The 15,812-nt window shown below is 50.1% G+C and overlaps 1 protein-coding gene across 1 annotated transcript in view; it reads left to right on the forward strand.

Annotated features, from left to right (window-relative positions):
• WNK1 (WNK lysine deficient protein kinase 1) overlaps window positions 1-15,812 on the forward strand; it is a 148,897-nt gene that overhangs the window by 93,899 nt on the left and 39,186 nt on the right. The window contains exons 6-9 of the mRNA XM_038767736.1: window positions 8,599-8,687; window positions 9,076-9,295; window positions 10,538-10,883; window positions 11,811-12,004. Of these exons, the coding sequence (XP_038623664.1) occupies window positions 8,599-8,687; window positions 9,076-9,295; window positions 10,538-10,883; window positions 11,811-12,004 (849 nt within the window). The remainder of the gene's footprint in view (window positions 1-8,598; window positions 8,688-9,075; window positions 9,296-10,537; window positions 10,884-11,810; window positions 12,005-15,812) is intronic.

A 15,812-nucleotide genomic window follows, 5' to 3' on the forward strand; every position in this document is an offset into this window, starting at 1 on the left:
GTAAGCACTCAATAAATATGAATGAGTGAATCCACTGCAGCCAGCAAAAATAATCACTGAAACCAGCCGCGTCTCCAATAAACTGTGTTCTTGAAATTGAGTGCTGGGTGGAAATAGAAAATACTTTGTGAGATGCTTGGTTTTTTGGGGGTAGCCACTAGACCTTTGTGGAAATGATTATGAAATAATCTAAACTCCCTCCAGACGCTAAGTTCTGTGCAGGCAAGGGATGTGTCTACCAATTCTGTTGTATGGCACTCTCCCAAGCATTCAGTACAGTGCTCTGCACACCGTAAGCACTCAATAACTACCACCGATCGATCTCTAGACCGTATGTTTCTTGAGGGCAGGGAACATGTCTGCCAACTCTGTTGTATGGTACTCTCCCAACCACTTAGGACAGTGCTCTACACAAAGTAAGCACTCAAAAAATACCATTGATGGATTGATTGAGAGTGTAGCAAATTCTCTATGTGATGTGGAGCCTTTCAACCCCATGTTGACTTGGAATATTCCCGTAAACTCATCTGTATTTCAGCTTCCTGGCCGTTTGGTCCATAACCATCTGAAACCCACAAAAACTTTAGGGGGTGCCCAGGGTCTCAGCTGTCTTTCCCAGCCGTCTTTTCCACCTGTTTTCCCTCCATCCCCCACCCTCCCTACAGGATGTTTGAGAGAGCATCCCTTTGTTTTGCTACAGTACCCTCGGTCTGTGAATCTATGAGATGCTTCAGCTCTAAACGAGCTTCTGATTATAATAATAACAACAATAATTGTAGTATTTATTCAGCCCTTACTGTATGCCAAGCAGAGTACTAAGCGCTGAGGTATATAGAGGATAATCAGTTTTACCTCAACTCAAAACGAGCACTTCGTTTCTAGTAGTAACAGTAATTGTGGCATTTGTTAAACACTTACTGTGTGCCAAGCTCCATGATATGTGCTGTGGTAGATGCAGCAGAATCAGGCTGCTACATGGTATTTATGGAGCAATGGTGGATGCAGAGCAGTGTATTAAGCTCTTGGGGAAGTACGATACAAAAGAGTGGGCGGATGCCATCCCTGCCCACAATGAGCTTCCAGTTTACAGGGGAAGACAGGCATTAAAGTGGATTATTCATTGTTGTATTTGAGTGCTTACTGTGTGCAAAGCACTGTACTAAGCACTTGCACTGGACTAGGGAGAGGGAAAATGTCCCAAGGGCTGCCGCAAAGGGTTCCGTGTGATGCCATTGTGTTCCTTTGTGAAACCTCCAAAGCACACGTTAGCAAAGGGTTTTATCCTTGAATAGCCTGTACCCCGTTTACTGTGGGACTTGAGGCATATCAGTTCTCTCTTTGCAGTGGCATCCTTTGTAAAACAGTCAACAGAGTAGCATTTATTGAGCGCCCACCTTGTGCAGAGGACTGGACTAAGCATTTGGGAGAGTCCGAGAGAATTACTATTCTAGTGAGAAAACATCTTGGCCTGTGAATAGAGCCGAGGCCTGAGAGAATCCCAGCTCTTCCGCTTGTCTGCTGTGGGATTTTGGGCAAGTCATTTCTCTGGGTCTCAGTTTCCTCATCTGTAAAATGATGATTAAGACTGTCAGCCCCATGTAGGACATGGACTCTGTCCAATTCGATTAGCTTTTATCCACCCCAGCGCTTAGCAAAGTGCTGAGGATTCAGTACCTGCTCTCTCTCCTACCTAGACTGTGAGCAGTTAATACCACAGTTTTTGTCTTTGTCATTGTTATTATTATTATTAATAATAATCCACATTTTGCAGATGAGAAACTGAGACCCAGAGAAGGGAAGTGACTTTCCCAAGGTCACATAGCGGGCATGCCATTTCCTCTGACTTCCAAGCCCGGGCTCTTTCCACTAGGCCATGCTGCTTCTCTAAATATTTTCAAAGAAAGACTTAGCTTTGTTGGCTTTTCGAACGATATCAACCTGCCACCCTCTCTGCCCTGAACACAGAAGCCAGCCCCCTCTCCTTCTCCGAACAAAACCCATCTCCTGCCCTTGCTGAAAGGTGAGAGTTCACCTCAACGGATTTCTAATTCATATTCGTTAAGGCCCCGGGGCCCAAGTTGGATTAGAGAGGGGAGGTGGGGGCTGACCATGTGAGTTGAGGGGTGTGGCCTCGACCAAATAAAAAATCCCTTCTCACCTGCCCCTGAGCCTTCGGTTGTCGGAGGAAGAGGAAGAGTTGCAGGGGCACAGCAGGTTTCCTGCTGCTTAGTATGTAGACAGGTGGTCAGTGGAGCTGAGAGAGAGAGAGAGAAGGAAAGAGAGAGAGAGAGAAAGAGAGAAAGCCCCTCAGACAGCAGCCAAATACAGCAAACCCATGTCCCCGAGCAGAAAAAGCATGGCCAGTGTCAGACAGGAAACTCTGCTACATGCAAACTTTGATGTCTGTCTTCCCTGTGCTGTGGGTTAATCCAGCTGCTCTCTCAATAGACCATTTCTCTTGATTTGATTTGATTTTTTGCACCTCCCCCCATAACAGCTAAGGGGCTACCTTGTTTTTTGGTTTTTGGTTTTTTTTTCTTTTCTTTTTTTCTTCCCTCTTCCGTCCCAATGGATTTTACAAAACAAGATTTCTGCTCGCTATGGGTGGTGGTGAATTCTCACTGCTGCTGCTGCTCCCAGAGGAACTGTGCGAGTGAGGTGAGTGAGAATCCTGGGCCGCCCCCGTTGGAAGTCTGGGTCTCGGAGATGTTCCTGCCCCCGGCCCCCTAACTGGGCCAGCACTTTGTCTGCTTTGTGAACTTGGACAAGTCACTTCAGTTCTCTGGGCCTCAGTTACCTCATCCGTAAAATGGGGATTGAGATTGTGAGCCCCATGTGGGACGGGGACTGTGTCCAATCCGATTTGCTTATATCCACCACAGAGCTTAGTACAGTGCCTGGCACATAGTAAGTTTTTAACAAATACCACAATTATTATCATTGTTATTGTTCTTATTAGGGATCAGGAGACTGGCATTCTGCACTGTGGCATTTTTTCTTTATAGTTGTGTCGAGAAGGCCTGTGGGGCCAGTTCGATAACAGGTACGACGCAGCTTAAACAAATATTTGATGTGGTTTTTCACCCCATATCGTACAGGGAGGGAGGGTTTGCTCAATTCCGAAGAGTCAGGAAGAGCCCTCTCGGAGACACGAGCAGATCCCACGGGGAACCTGGCGCCTTTATAGAAGAAAGCCTTGTGAGGGAAGACCACACGCTGAGGGAGTTTGAGGGGGTATGCCACAGCTCGGCGGGGGAAGCTGAACTTTTGGGCTACCAACGGGAAAGTCCCTAAGCACATGGACTACAAAGGAAAGTTCACAGCATTCAAAGTGAGTTGAATAGTCTTTTAATCGGAGCAGAGCAAATCCGTTGAAGATGGCATGCCCTTCTTTAGCAGGCCTGCCAAGGGTGACTTTCCGCTTCGCAAAGCAGGTAGCCGTGGTTCGATCCTGGGCACGTCGGGGGTTAGAAACTCAGATAGCAGCCCGAGCATGTTGGGGAGAGGATGAAGGGTATCGGTTCATTTGGGTCTTCCAGTCGGGGCGGTAAGAAACCCGGATTTTTTTCAGAACAGGCCCCTCTGATCTGCGTTGGCATTGGGTCTGGCAGAGTAGAGGAAAGGGGGGAGAGGACGGGGAGTGAACAGAGTGAGGGAAAGAGCAAGGTACAGAGTCTCCTTTTTTCTGTGTAGAGATTGTGTTGAGCGTTCTGTACATCTTACTTTGGGAATTGGAGATCTCTCTGTAGGGAGGTATGGTGTCGTTTGTGTTTTCTTTTGTTGTTTTTTTTTACGGTACTTGTTAAGCACTTACTATGTGCCGAGCACTCTATTAGGTGCTTGGGGAGATACAAGCTAATTAGGTTGGACACGGTTAATGTCCAACATGGGGCTCACAGTCTTAATCCCTGTTTTACAGATGAGGTAAATGAGGCACAGAGAATCAAAGCGACTTGCCCAGCCCAAGGTCACACAGCGGACAAGTTGCGGAGCTGGGATTAGAATTATTTTTTTTGAATTGCATTTGTTAATAATAATAACGATGGCATTTGTTAAGCGCTTACTATGTGTGAAGCACTGTTCTAAGTGCTAAGTTAAGAGCTTTACTATGTGTCAAGCACTGTTCTGTGCACTGGGGTAGATATCAATTCGTCAGGTCGACACAAACCCTGTTCCCCGTGGAGCTCACAGTCTAAGTAGGAGGGAGAGCAGGTATGAATCCCTGTTTTACAGTTGTTGAAGAAGAATAAGTTCAGAGAAGCAGCATGGCCTAATGGAAAGAGCCTGGGCCTGGGAATCAGAGGACCTTCGTTCTGATCCCAGCTATACCAATTGTTTGCTGTGTGACCTTGAGCAAGTCACTTCACTCTGTCTGTGCCTCAATTCCTCAAGTGTAAACTGGGGATTAAATACCAGCAGAAATACTATTTCTCCACCCTGTTTAGGTAGCCGATCCTCCTGTAATCTCATTCAGTGTTCCTTCCCCCGACCTGCCCTTATTTTTTTTTTTCCCTACTGGTCTCTCCATGTCTGTCTTTCTTTGCTCTGACCTCAGTTTCCCCCTCCCTTCTCCTTCCCCCTCCTGCCTTCCCTTTTCTGCCCTCCTTTCCTGGTTGTGTAGGGAGTCTGGGTCCTTAGCTGTGGAAACTGGTCCCAGACTGTGAAGTTTATGCATTCTGAGAAACAGAGACAGACACATAGGGAGCAGCGTCTTGGCATAGTGGAAAGAACCTGGGCTTGGGAGTCTGAGGACCTGGGTTCTAATCCCAGCTCCACCGCTTGTCTGCTGTTTGACCTTGGGCAAGTCACTTAAATTCTTCGTGCCTCAGAGTGTGAGCATGTTTGTGTGTAAGGGGGGATAGAGGGTTGTTTTCTTCCCTCTGGCAGATGGGCAGGGTTTTCAGGAAGGCCAGGACCCCCAGTCGGGATGAAGGGAAGGTGAGGCCTCAGTAGCTGAACCCCAGGATCAAGTGAAATGGGTTGGGCTACCTTCAGCCTGCTCCAGAGTGGTCGCATGGGATGGGAGTGAGGAGGAAGGGGGCTAAATAGCTTTCAGGGCAGCTGAGGGGATGTGGCGGTGAGTAGGAGCCACCCCCTCCTACCACCCAGTGTGTACTGTTGTCCTCTCCCAAGTGCCTAGTCCAGTGCTCTGCACCAAGTATGTGCTCAAAAAATACCATTGATTGGCTGACTGATCCCTCGCCAACCTGTCAGGATTTCCAGCAGTCTCAAGCTGGTTTCTCCCTGCACTGTCGATCATATTTATTGAGTGCTTACTGTGTGCAGAGCACTGGACTAAGTGCTTGGGAGAGTACAGTCCCTGCCCACAACAAGGTTATAGTCTAGAGGGGGAGATAGACATTATGGATCTGGATATACGTGCTGTGGGGTTGGGTCGGGGTGAATAAAGGGAGCGAGTCAGGGCAATGCAGAAGGGAGTGGGAGAAGAGGAAAGGAGGACTTAATAGGGGAAGGTCTCTTGGAGGAGATGGGCCTTTAATAAGGTTTTGAAGGGGGAGGAGAGTCATTGTCAGATATGAAGGGGGAGGGTACTCCAAGCCAGAGGCAGGATATGGGCAAGAGGTTGGTGGCGAGCTAGACTTTCCTCGGGAGAGTGTGGGGCACCTCAGAACTGCCAGCTTATGTGGAAGGGGCCCAAAATGAAAGTTGGAGTCTCCAGAGTTGGTTTCCCCAGGATTTTGGAGCCCCTCTGCCCTCTCCTGCTTCGTGGAAGGTACACGAGAACAGCGGCAGCCTCAATTACAACGGATAATAATAATAATAATGATGGCATTTGTTAAGCGCTTACTATGTGCAGAGCACTGTTTTAAGCGCTGGTGGGGAGACAAGGTGATTAAGTTGTCCCACGTGGGGCTCACAGTCTTAATCCCCATTTTACAGATGAGGTAACTGAGGCTCAGAGAAGTAAAAGGACTTGCCCAAGGTCACACAGCAGACATATGGCGGATCACTATAGAGAAGCAGTGTGGCTTAGTGGCTAGGGTCTGGGAATCAGAAAGACCTGGGTTCTAAACTCGGCCCAGTCACTTGTCTGCTGAATGACCTTGGGCGAGTCATTACACTTTTCTGTGCCTCCATTACTTCATCTGGAAAATGGGGATTTGAGACTGTGAGCCCCATGTGGGAAATTGACTGTGTCCAACCTAACTAGCCCAGCACTTAGAAAAATTCCTCGAACATAATAAGCACTTTACAAATACCAAAAGGGAAAAAAATTAATAGGGACTGAATTTAAGAACTTCTAAGACTTAATGGTATTTATCGATCGCTTAACATGTGCAGAGCACTGGACTGAGCCCTTGGGAGAAGCCAGTACAACAGCGTTGGTGGACACTTTTCCTGCCCACAGTTAGCTTGTAGTTTAGAGGGTATTTCATTGATCAATCAGTGGTATTTTTTGAGTGCTAACTATGTGCAGAGCCCTCTAAGTCATGGATAACTCGTTGATAACTGTCAGCCAGTTGTCAGAAATGTCCATTTGACCTCCTTCCCGCCTTTCAAACAAAAAGCCTTCCACAATCCCATACCTCTCTTATACTTGTCTGAAACTGAGACGAAATGACCTCCCAGTTGAGCCAAACAACCAGACCCTCATCAATCAGTCAGTTGTATTAAGCGCTTCCTCTGTGCCGAGTGGTGTATCGAACGCTTGGAATCTCAGAGTACCATTGTATTTTAGCTTGGTTTACCAAGAACAGGGTGAGGACTAGTAATTGTGGTATTTAAGTGCTACTAAGTGCCAAGCACATAGTATATCCAGGATAAGTAGGTCCCACATGAGGCTCACAGAGTACCGGGAGAATCGGTATGGAATCCCCATTTTGCAGATGAGGGAACTGAGGGCCGGGGGATCGACGCGACTTGTCTAAGATCACACAGCAGGTAAATGGTGGAACCAGGATTAGAAGCCAGGGCCTCTGATTCCCAGGCCCGGGCTCTCTCTTCAGTAGGTCACGCTTTTTCTCACTAGCCATGCTGCTTCTGTGCCATGGTGAATTCCCCGCCGTAGGAGGGGCATATGGTCCCTTAGCCTAGTCACTGTTTGGCTTTTTTTTAAAAAAAAAACCAAAAACAGTTCAAGTCCAGGTGGGGTTCTGCATTCCTGTGAATTCTACACTGTTGTCCCAGGGAAACTGCTGCACTTAATGGCCCCAAGTCTCCTTTGGTGTAGCAAGGTGTGGGGAGGGCAGAAAAGTAGGTTACGTGACTGAATCTTCCCCACCAAGGTCTAGGCCCACACTTCCCTCAAGCTGAAAGAACCTTATCTCCCTTGTGCTCCTGGGAGGGTTTTTGAAAAGGTGGTAATAATAACTGTGGTATTTGGAGAAAGTGCTTTACTATGTGCCAGGCACTATTAAGTGCTGGGGGAGATACAGGGTCATCAGGTCTAACGTGGGGCTCACAGTCTAAGCAGAAGGGAGAACAGGGATTGAATCCTCATTTTGCAGGGAGGGGTAACTGAGGCCCAGAGAAATGCAGTGACTTGCCCACGGTCGCACAGCAGGCAAGTGGCGGAGCCAGGATTAGAACCTAAGGCCTCTGGCCCCTAGGCCCGTTGCTTTCCCGTCACTAGTCTGTGGAAACTCTCTTTGGCAGTTCCACTCCCGAAAACCCACTGAGAGGGTCAGATTCCTATGTCAGGAATGCCACAAAAGGCTTATCCGTTACCTCAGGCGGACAGAATGTCTTCCCTTTCATATGCTATTTAAGCATGGCAGCTCCCTGCCCTCAAGGAGCTGACAGACTACGCATGTGCCAGGAGAATATAATACATATAATTAATACACCTGATCCCTGCCTTTAGGCAGCTTCCTGTTCACCATTTGCAGGAGCCCTGGATTGAGTGCTCAGAAGGGTGTAGAAAGGGTGCTCTGGAAAATGAACTCAAATGTCCAGGATTCGGTTTATCACCTCCTGTGCTAAAGCCAAAATCGAGCCGTTGCACCCGGTTTCCTTTTTGAGTGAAATGATCAACTTCGTTGGAAGCCCCGGCCGAGAGTTGGCTGCCTCACTCGGTTCCCAGCCGTGTTTCCAAAAAACAGCGGAGAAGCTGAAGCCGACTGCGCATAGCTCTAGTCAGCCAGTCAGTCATACTTATTGAGCGCTTACTGTGTGCACAGCAGCGTACTAAGCACTTGGAAGAGTCCAGTATAACACTATACAACAGACACCGTTCCCTGCCCACGAGCTTACGGTCTAGAGGACTGGACTGTAGTCTACCCCAGCTTGTCCCCTGCAGCCTGTAGACTGTAAGCTTGTTGTGGGCAGGGAATGTGTCCCTTCTACTAAGACTGTGAGCCCCATGTAGATTGTTCTGTATCTACATCAGCGCTTAGTATGGTGCTTGCCGCTTAGTATGCAGTCAATCAATCAGTGGTGTTTATTGAGCCCTTATAGAGTGCAGAGCTTGGGAGAGGCCCTGCCCACAAGGAGCTGACAGTCCAGAGGGGGAGAAAGCACCTAATAAGCAACACAATTGTCAATTATTACCTTGACCATTGTCACTGGGTGCAGCCCTAGATCCTCCGGGGCAGGATCTCCATCAGGCTTCTCCATTGGGATTCCTTTGTTTTCCAGGGGGTGAAGCCAGCCAGCTTTGACAAAGTAGCGATTCCCGAAGTGAAGGAAATCATCGAAGGATGCATCCGTCAAAACAAAGACGAAAGGTAAGTGCCTTTGCTGCAGGCCCGGGGTTTTCGTTTGAGTGAGTTCCAGGTCAGAGGCAGGACGTGAGTGAAAGGTGGGTGGCAAGATCAAGGTACAGTGAGAAGGTTGACCTGAGAGAAGTACGGTGTGCGGTCCAGGTTGTAATAGGAGAGCAGCAAGGGGAGGTAGGAGAGGGCGATGTGATTGAATTCTTTAAAATCTATCTCAAGGAGTTTCCAGCAGATGTGGAGGTGGATGAGCAACAACTGGAGGTTCTGAGGAGTCGGGAAACATGCACTGAATGTTTTTGTTGAAAAATGATCTGGGCGGTAGAGCGCAGCATGGATTGAAGTGGGGAGAGACTAACGTCCATTCCTTGCTTTTCCTCTCCTCCCTCATTCTTTCTAGATACGCTATCAAGGACCTTTTGAACCACGCCTTCTTCCAGGAGGAGACGGGTGTGCGGGTGGAACTAGCAGAAGAAGATGACGGGGAGAAGATTGCCATTAAACTGTGGTTACGCATTGAAGACATTAAGAAGCTGAAGGGCAAATATAAAGACAATGAGGCTATCGAGTTTTCCTTTGACTTGGAGAGAGATGTCCCGGAAGATGTAGCCCAAGAAATGGTCAGTGTTGATGATGCTCCATCAGTGGTATTTGTTGAGCTCTGACTGTGTGCAGAGCGCTGGACTAAGAGTTCAGGGGGTGGGTCCAATACAACAAAGTTGGTAGACTAGATCCCCACTCACAAAGCACTTAACTGTCACGAGGGGGAGGCAGACATTGAGAGAAATACAGAGAGAGGAAGGGCAGGGTATGAAGATTCGGACAGAAGTGCTGGGGGGCGACTATCAAGTGCTTAAAGGGGGACAGATCCGAGGGAATAGGCGATGTGGTCGGGGAGGGAGTCGGGAAAATGAGGGCCTAGTCAGGGCAGGCCTCTCGGAGGAGGTGGGATTTTAGGAGGGCTTGGAAGGTAGGGAGAGTTGTGGTCTGCCTGATGACCATGTGAGGTGGTTCTGAAAAGTTTCCAGCTGTGGGATCAAGGGACTAATTTTTTTTGCTTGTTTTTTTTTTTTTAAATCAGTTTATCAATCAAGCGGTGGGATTTATTGAGCACTTATTATGGACAGAGCACTGAATGAGGCACTTGGGGAAGTACAAATACACTGTAAGCTCCTTGCTGGCAGGGCAGGGAACGTGTCAACCGATTCTGTTCTAGCGTGCTCACCCAAGCGCTAGTAAGCGTTCTAGCTTACTCTGCCCACAGTAAGCACTCAATAAAACCCATTGATTGCAATACAGTAGAGTGACAGGACGTGATCACTGCCCACATGGAGCTTACAGGCTACAGGGGGCCACTGACATTAGAATAGATAGAGTGGGGAGATAAAGTATGAGAAGCTTTACATTAGGACTGCGGAGCTGCGTGAAGTAACAAGGTGCTCAAGGGCTATGCAGCCAAGTGAAAGATCTGCGCAGAAAGGGGAAATAGTGGCTTACATAGGGAAGACCACTTGGAAGCGCTTAGTACAGTGCTCTGCACATAGTAAGCGCTTAATAAATACGATTGATGATGATGGAAGAGCTGTGATTTTAGGAGGGTTTTTGAAGGTGGGGAGAGTCTGTTGTATATGAAGTGGGATGGTGTTCTGGGCCCATAGAATAATAATAATAATAATAACAATGGTATTTTTTAAGTGCTTACTATGTGCGAAGCACTGTTCTAAGCTCTGGACTGTTCTAAACGCTGGGAAGAACTTGGGACAGTTGTCCTGGTTAGGGGAGGCCACGGACATGGGAAATTGATATTTTTGGGGGTCCTTTTCTCCTTTCTGCCCCCTAAAATGTGCTCCGCCGTCTCCTAGGTGGAGTCAGGTTACGTCTGTGAAGGAGACCACAAGACCATGGCCAAAGCCATCAAGGACCGGGTATCACTGATCAAGCGGAAACGGGAGCAGAGGCAGCTGGTCCGGGAGGAGCAGGAGAAGAGGAAGCAGGAAGAGATCACTCTGAAAGGGCAAGGGGAGCCCCAGGGAGGGCTCTCCCAGGCAGGGAGCAAGCCTCTCCCCCCTGCCACCGGCCCGGGCCCCGGCCCCGGCCCCACCACGACTTCCACGTCCGCTTCCGTTTCCACCCAAGTGGAGCCGGAAGAACCCGAGGCGGATCAGCATCAACAACTACAGTACCAGCAGCCCAGCGTATCCATCTTGTGTAAGTATCTCCCTCCCCGGACAGTTCTGGGGGCCCACCCACCCTCCACCCCTCCAGGGCCCCGCGTTTTTTCTGGGAAGAATCGTCCGGTGGTGTTCATTGAGTTCTTGCCACGTGCAGAGCACTGCATGAAGCGCTTGGGAGAGTCCAATACGACGGAGGTTGTGGGCACGTTCCCTGCCCAAAATGAGCTTGTAGTCTAGCAGGCCATCGCCCCAGGTTGGGTGGCTAATAACAGGGAAGCCATGGCCTGCCTGAGATGAGATGCAAAGTGCTTAGCATTTGACTTGCCTGGCGTTCGTAAACGACCCCATCTGAAAGGGTGTGGGGAGAGCCGGGAGGGAGGTGACTTTGGGAAGAAGAGAGCAAACAGTTGTTCCAGTTGCGGTCAGAACATGTCTTCTAAATGGAAAATGGTCTGCCTTTGGCGTAATCGGCCCCAACTGCCCTCGGATCACCCAGCAAAGCTCCTCTTCAGATAGCAGCCATTGGCTGGCGACCTTAGCTTAGCATGCTTAGTGGAAAGAGCCTGGGGCCCAGAGGCTGTGGGTCGTAATCCCGGCTTCGCCACTTATCAGCTGTGTGACTTTGGGCAAGGCACTTCACTTCTCTGTGCCTCAGTTACCTCATCTGTAAAATGGGGAGGAAGACTGTGAGCCCCATGTGGGACAACCTCATTACCTTGTATCTACCCTACAGCACTTAGAACAGTGCTTGGCACATAGTAAGCGCTTAACAAACACCGTCATTATCAAGCACTTAGTACAGTACTCTACACACAGTAAGTGCTCAGTAAATACGATTGGATGAATTTCCTCTTCTGTAACTGGGCCACGCCGCCTCTGTACTTCAGGCAGCAGGACAACCTGGGGGTGGGTTAGGTGTCTGAACCTGACGGGGGTCTCGGGGCCCTCTCTCTCCCTGCAGCTGACAGGACGGTGGACAGTGGCCAAGGCTCTTCGGTGTACACGGAGTCGCGAGTGAGCAGCCAGCAGACGGTGTCGTTTGGTTCCCAGCACGAACAGGGGCTGTCGGCGAGCGGACCCCCGCCTCCTGGGTACACCCCGTCAGGGGGTCAAGCACCGCCCCAGCCGCACGGAGGTTACCCACCGTCCTCAGTGGTAAGTGAGAGCAGGGGGGGCACTGCGGGGGGCGGGGGGAGTTGAAGGGGAGTGCCTGGATTCTCTGGTCATCCCTGGAGTTTGGGCAGACTGTCTGATTGTTGCCCCAAAGTTGAGGGGATCCTTTTTGTTGGGGCCTAGGGGGTAGGTGAACCCCCTGTGGCACAGGGAATGTGGCTGTCATGATTATCTCATCTGTAAGCTAGCGCTTGGCACCTGGCAAATGCCACCACTGGGAACACCATTACCATTGTCAGCGTTATCATTGACAAAGTAGCCGGACCCTCCAGGCCCACCGTGGGGGCCGGATAGAGCCTTAGCCCTGGCTGGGCGGGGGGTGGGGGCGGGCGGGAGGGAGGGTGTCGCCGCTCGCAACCCAGCGGTGGGAGATATTTTGAGAGTTAGAAGTCCCGAAGGCAGTTGGTGGGAGAGAAGGGGAAAGGCGCGAGAGAATGCGTGACTCGATAAGTGTGTGTTCCGAAAGCTTTGTTTTGTGACAGAAGGCCAAGGTAAGACATTCACACCTTTTCTAGAATGCTGCATGCCAAGAACACCCCAGATTGGAGAAACCCCCGTGTCCCCGTGCCCGGTTATTTTGGTTGTTGATATTTTTATTTTTTATTTTTTGGTCTCTTTAGCTTGTTTCAAACAACTTATCAGTTGCTTTGCACATTTCCCCTCCCGGAGAGTCTGCACCGGGCCAAAACCCCTCCCGCACTCTCTGTGTGTTTGCCCTTTCCCTTGATTTGATTTCTGGTTCAGTGTAAAAGCGACTCTGAGGGACCGTTGGCTAAATCCGCCCTTGGTGAGGTGCCCCAGCCGAACCTGACGGGGATCCCCATCTCCCTAGCTTCTTAAAGGGGTGACGGCTCGCTGAGGGTATCCCTTCGGGTAATCGCCATTTTCGCAGCCGCCCTCTGCCCTCCTCTGAGGTGCCTCCGGCTGGGCGTCACCTCCTCTGAGAGGGGGTAACTTAAGACACCAGGGCCCTCGCTTGCTTCACAAGGAGCCTTCAATCCCGGTTCACTCCACCCCCAGGAGCAAGGGCACGGTAACAAGCAGTACCTCCGTCTTTTTTGAAAGCCCCCCTACCCCAATCTGCAGGTTTGGCACCCTGCCGATGCCCGTCTTCATATGTTGAGAGCACTTTGTTCCTCCTGCTGCCGCCTCGCACCCCAAAGACAAAGCGTCGGCTCCCAGGCCGTTAAGCCATCTTGCTGGCTGGCTTCCCCGGGGTGGGGTGAATGGCCACGGTCACTCCACGGCGATCACTGACCCATCCTAAGCGGTCGAATCGAGACTCTCCAAAGGTTAAGATGCCTGTCCCCAGGGAAACGCAGCCCCTTAGCCAGCTGGAAAGGCAGGAGAAATTTCCCTAGTTCCCGCCGTGAAAGATAACCACCCAAAGCGAGGAATCTGCGTAGGTTTTTAAGAAAACAACTCAGGAGAAGTGGATGTCCCAAAGATAGCTGTTGTTGCCTCATACAGTCTGATGTAATGAATTGTTTTTTCCAGTAGCACAAGGGAGAGGGAACCAGTAGGAGTCTGTGTGGTTGTTTGATTGAGGCTGTGCTCTGAAAAGGGAATCAGCCTTCTCACGGACTTTGGATTTTGATCCGTATCCTACTAGGGCGGCAGGTGGCATTTAAGCAGGAGCCTTGCTTTTTTCGCCTACGGTGTAGGGACATTGGGAGAAAGTACAGTTTCCATTTCAGTGCTTTTATAAAAAAATACTAATGTGTTTGGCGGGGGAGAAATTGGGATTTCTCCTTGTTTTTCATTGGGGCTGGAGAAGGGAGAGCATGGGTGGGAAGCACAGCGCAGCCCAAGGCATCCTGGCTGGGAGTACGTGGGGATGAAGTTGGAGTTCAGTAGAAGACCACAACCCCCACGGTATCAGAAGTCACAGATCCCTCTTCCAGAAGCCCCCCGCCCTGAACTGGCAAGCGCTCTGTGAATCCAGAGTGGGACAAGGACTATGTTCAACCTAATTCACCTGTACCTGCCCTAGCACTTAGAACGGTGACACGGAGTAAACGCCTAACAAATAACATTTTTTTAAAAAGTGCCCACTCCGCCCACAGGACACTGAACCAATCAGTCAGTGATATTTATTGAGCACTTACTGTGTGTGGAGCATTATACTAAGCACTTGGGAGAGGACAGTACCAACAGAAGTAACAGACAAGCTCCTTTCCCCTTAACGAACTACAGTCTAGAGAGAAGGGAAGGTATTAATGTGAATAAATGTCATTTAGAATATATAATTCAAAGATATGTACGTAAATGCTGTGGGATTAGAGCAAATATCAATCCTCGAAGCAGGGAGGGGCTTCTCTGTATCTTTGGATCCTGGCCAGGACCAAAAGGAAAGAAGTTGGGGTGTGGCAAGGAACCCCACAGTAAGGGCCACCCTCAGGCCGGCTCTGTATTTATTTTTTTAATGGTTCTTGTTAAGTGCTTACTATGTGCCAGGCACTGTACTAAGCGCTGGAATAGTTACAGGTTACTCAGGTTGGACACAGTCCCTGTCCCACATGGGGCTCATGGTCTTAATCCCCATTTTATAGATGAGGGAATTAAAGCCTCAGAGAAGTGAAGCGACTTGCCCAGAGTCACACAACAGACACGCGGCAGAGCGGGGTTTAGAACCCAGGTCCTTCTGAATCCCAGGCCCGGGATCTATCCACTAGGTCATGCTGCTTCTGGGATTTCTCCTTGTTTTTCATTGGGGCTGGAGAAGGGAGAGCATGGGTGGGAGGCTCAGCTCCCAGCCCAAGGCATCCTGGCTGGGAATTACGTGGGGATGAAGTTGGAGTTTAGTAGAAGACTGAACGGGGGGTTTCTGGAAGAGGGATCTGTGGTTGTTTTCTTCCAAAGACTATCAGAAATTTTCCCAGCATCTCTTTGATGTAGGCAGAGGGCAAGATTCATTTCTCCTTAAAGGGCAGAAGTCCACCTCAGGGACCTTCCTGCGCAGATCCTCTCAGCAGGATTCGCCGATTTACGGAGGGCTGTCTTAGCTTCCATTTCAGAGGCTGAAGAGCCAGAAGGCTCTGGTTCTGGAGATTCTCCACCCTTTTAGTGCTAAACCCCTGCCACAGATAGATCCCTTGATGCTAACCAGTGTGCCATGAATAAAGCCTGCTAGATCTCTCAGCCCTGCTTGTGTGTGTGTGTGTGTGTGTGTGTGTGTGTGTGTGTGTGTGTGTGTGTGTGTGAGTGTGTGTGTGTGTGTGAGAGAGAGAGAGAGAATATGAGAATTACGAGAATGAGAATTTCATCTGCTCCCCCCTCTATACGAAAAACCTGCAGAGTCCAGAGACACACACATACACAATGTACCTCGTTTCTTCCCCTCCATCGGCCCTCCCATCGTGCCCCACGATACTCAGATAAGTCGATCCTGCCCTTGTCCTGGCCGTGCCTCACCCTCAAACCGGGGGGCCCCCACAAGCGACCGTTCCATCCGGTTTGACTTTCCGAGCCCCGTTCTCATTTTCATTTTTGTCTCTGTGTAGCCTCGCCGTGGTCGTAGCATGTCGGTCTGTGTCCCCCATCTCTGTGCTGCTCCCCCCGTGCCCCGCATCTCTCCCAGCGCTCCTCCCACCCCGCCGCCATCCGCACCTCTTTCTCCTACCCGCCTCCGGCCCGCCCCCGAAGAGACCTTGGCCGAGCGGCTTTCCGGAGCCCTGGAGAGGCTCCTGCCTATGCGCTCCGCCTCTCCACGCAAGCAGCGACGTTCCAGCCTACCCTCCCTCCCTCTCAATCCCGTATGTGCCACTGTATGCCTTCCGGGCATACGAAG

Source organism: Tachyglossus aculeatus, chromosome 27 (genome assembly GCF_015852505.1).
Source record: "Tachyglossus aculeatus isolate mTacAcu1 chromosome 27, mTacAcu1.pri, whole genome shotgun sequence".
Lineage (NCBI taxonomy): Eukaryota > Metazoa > Chordata > Mammalia > Monotremata > Tachyglossidae > Tachyglossus > Tachyglossus aculeatus.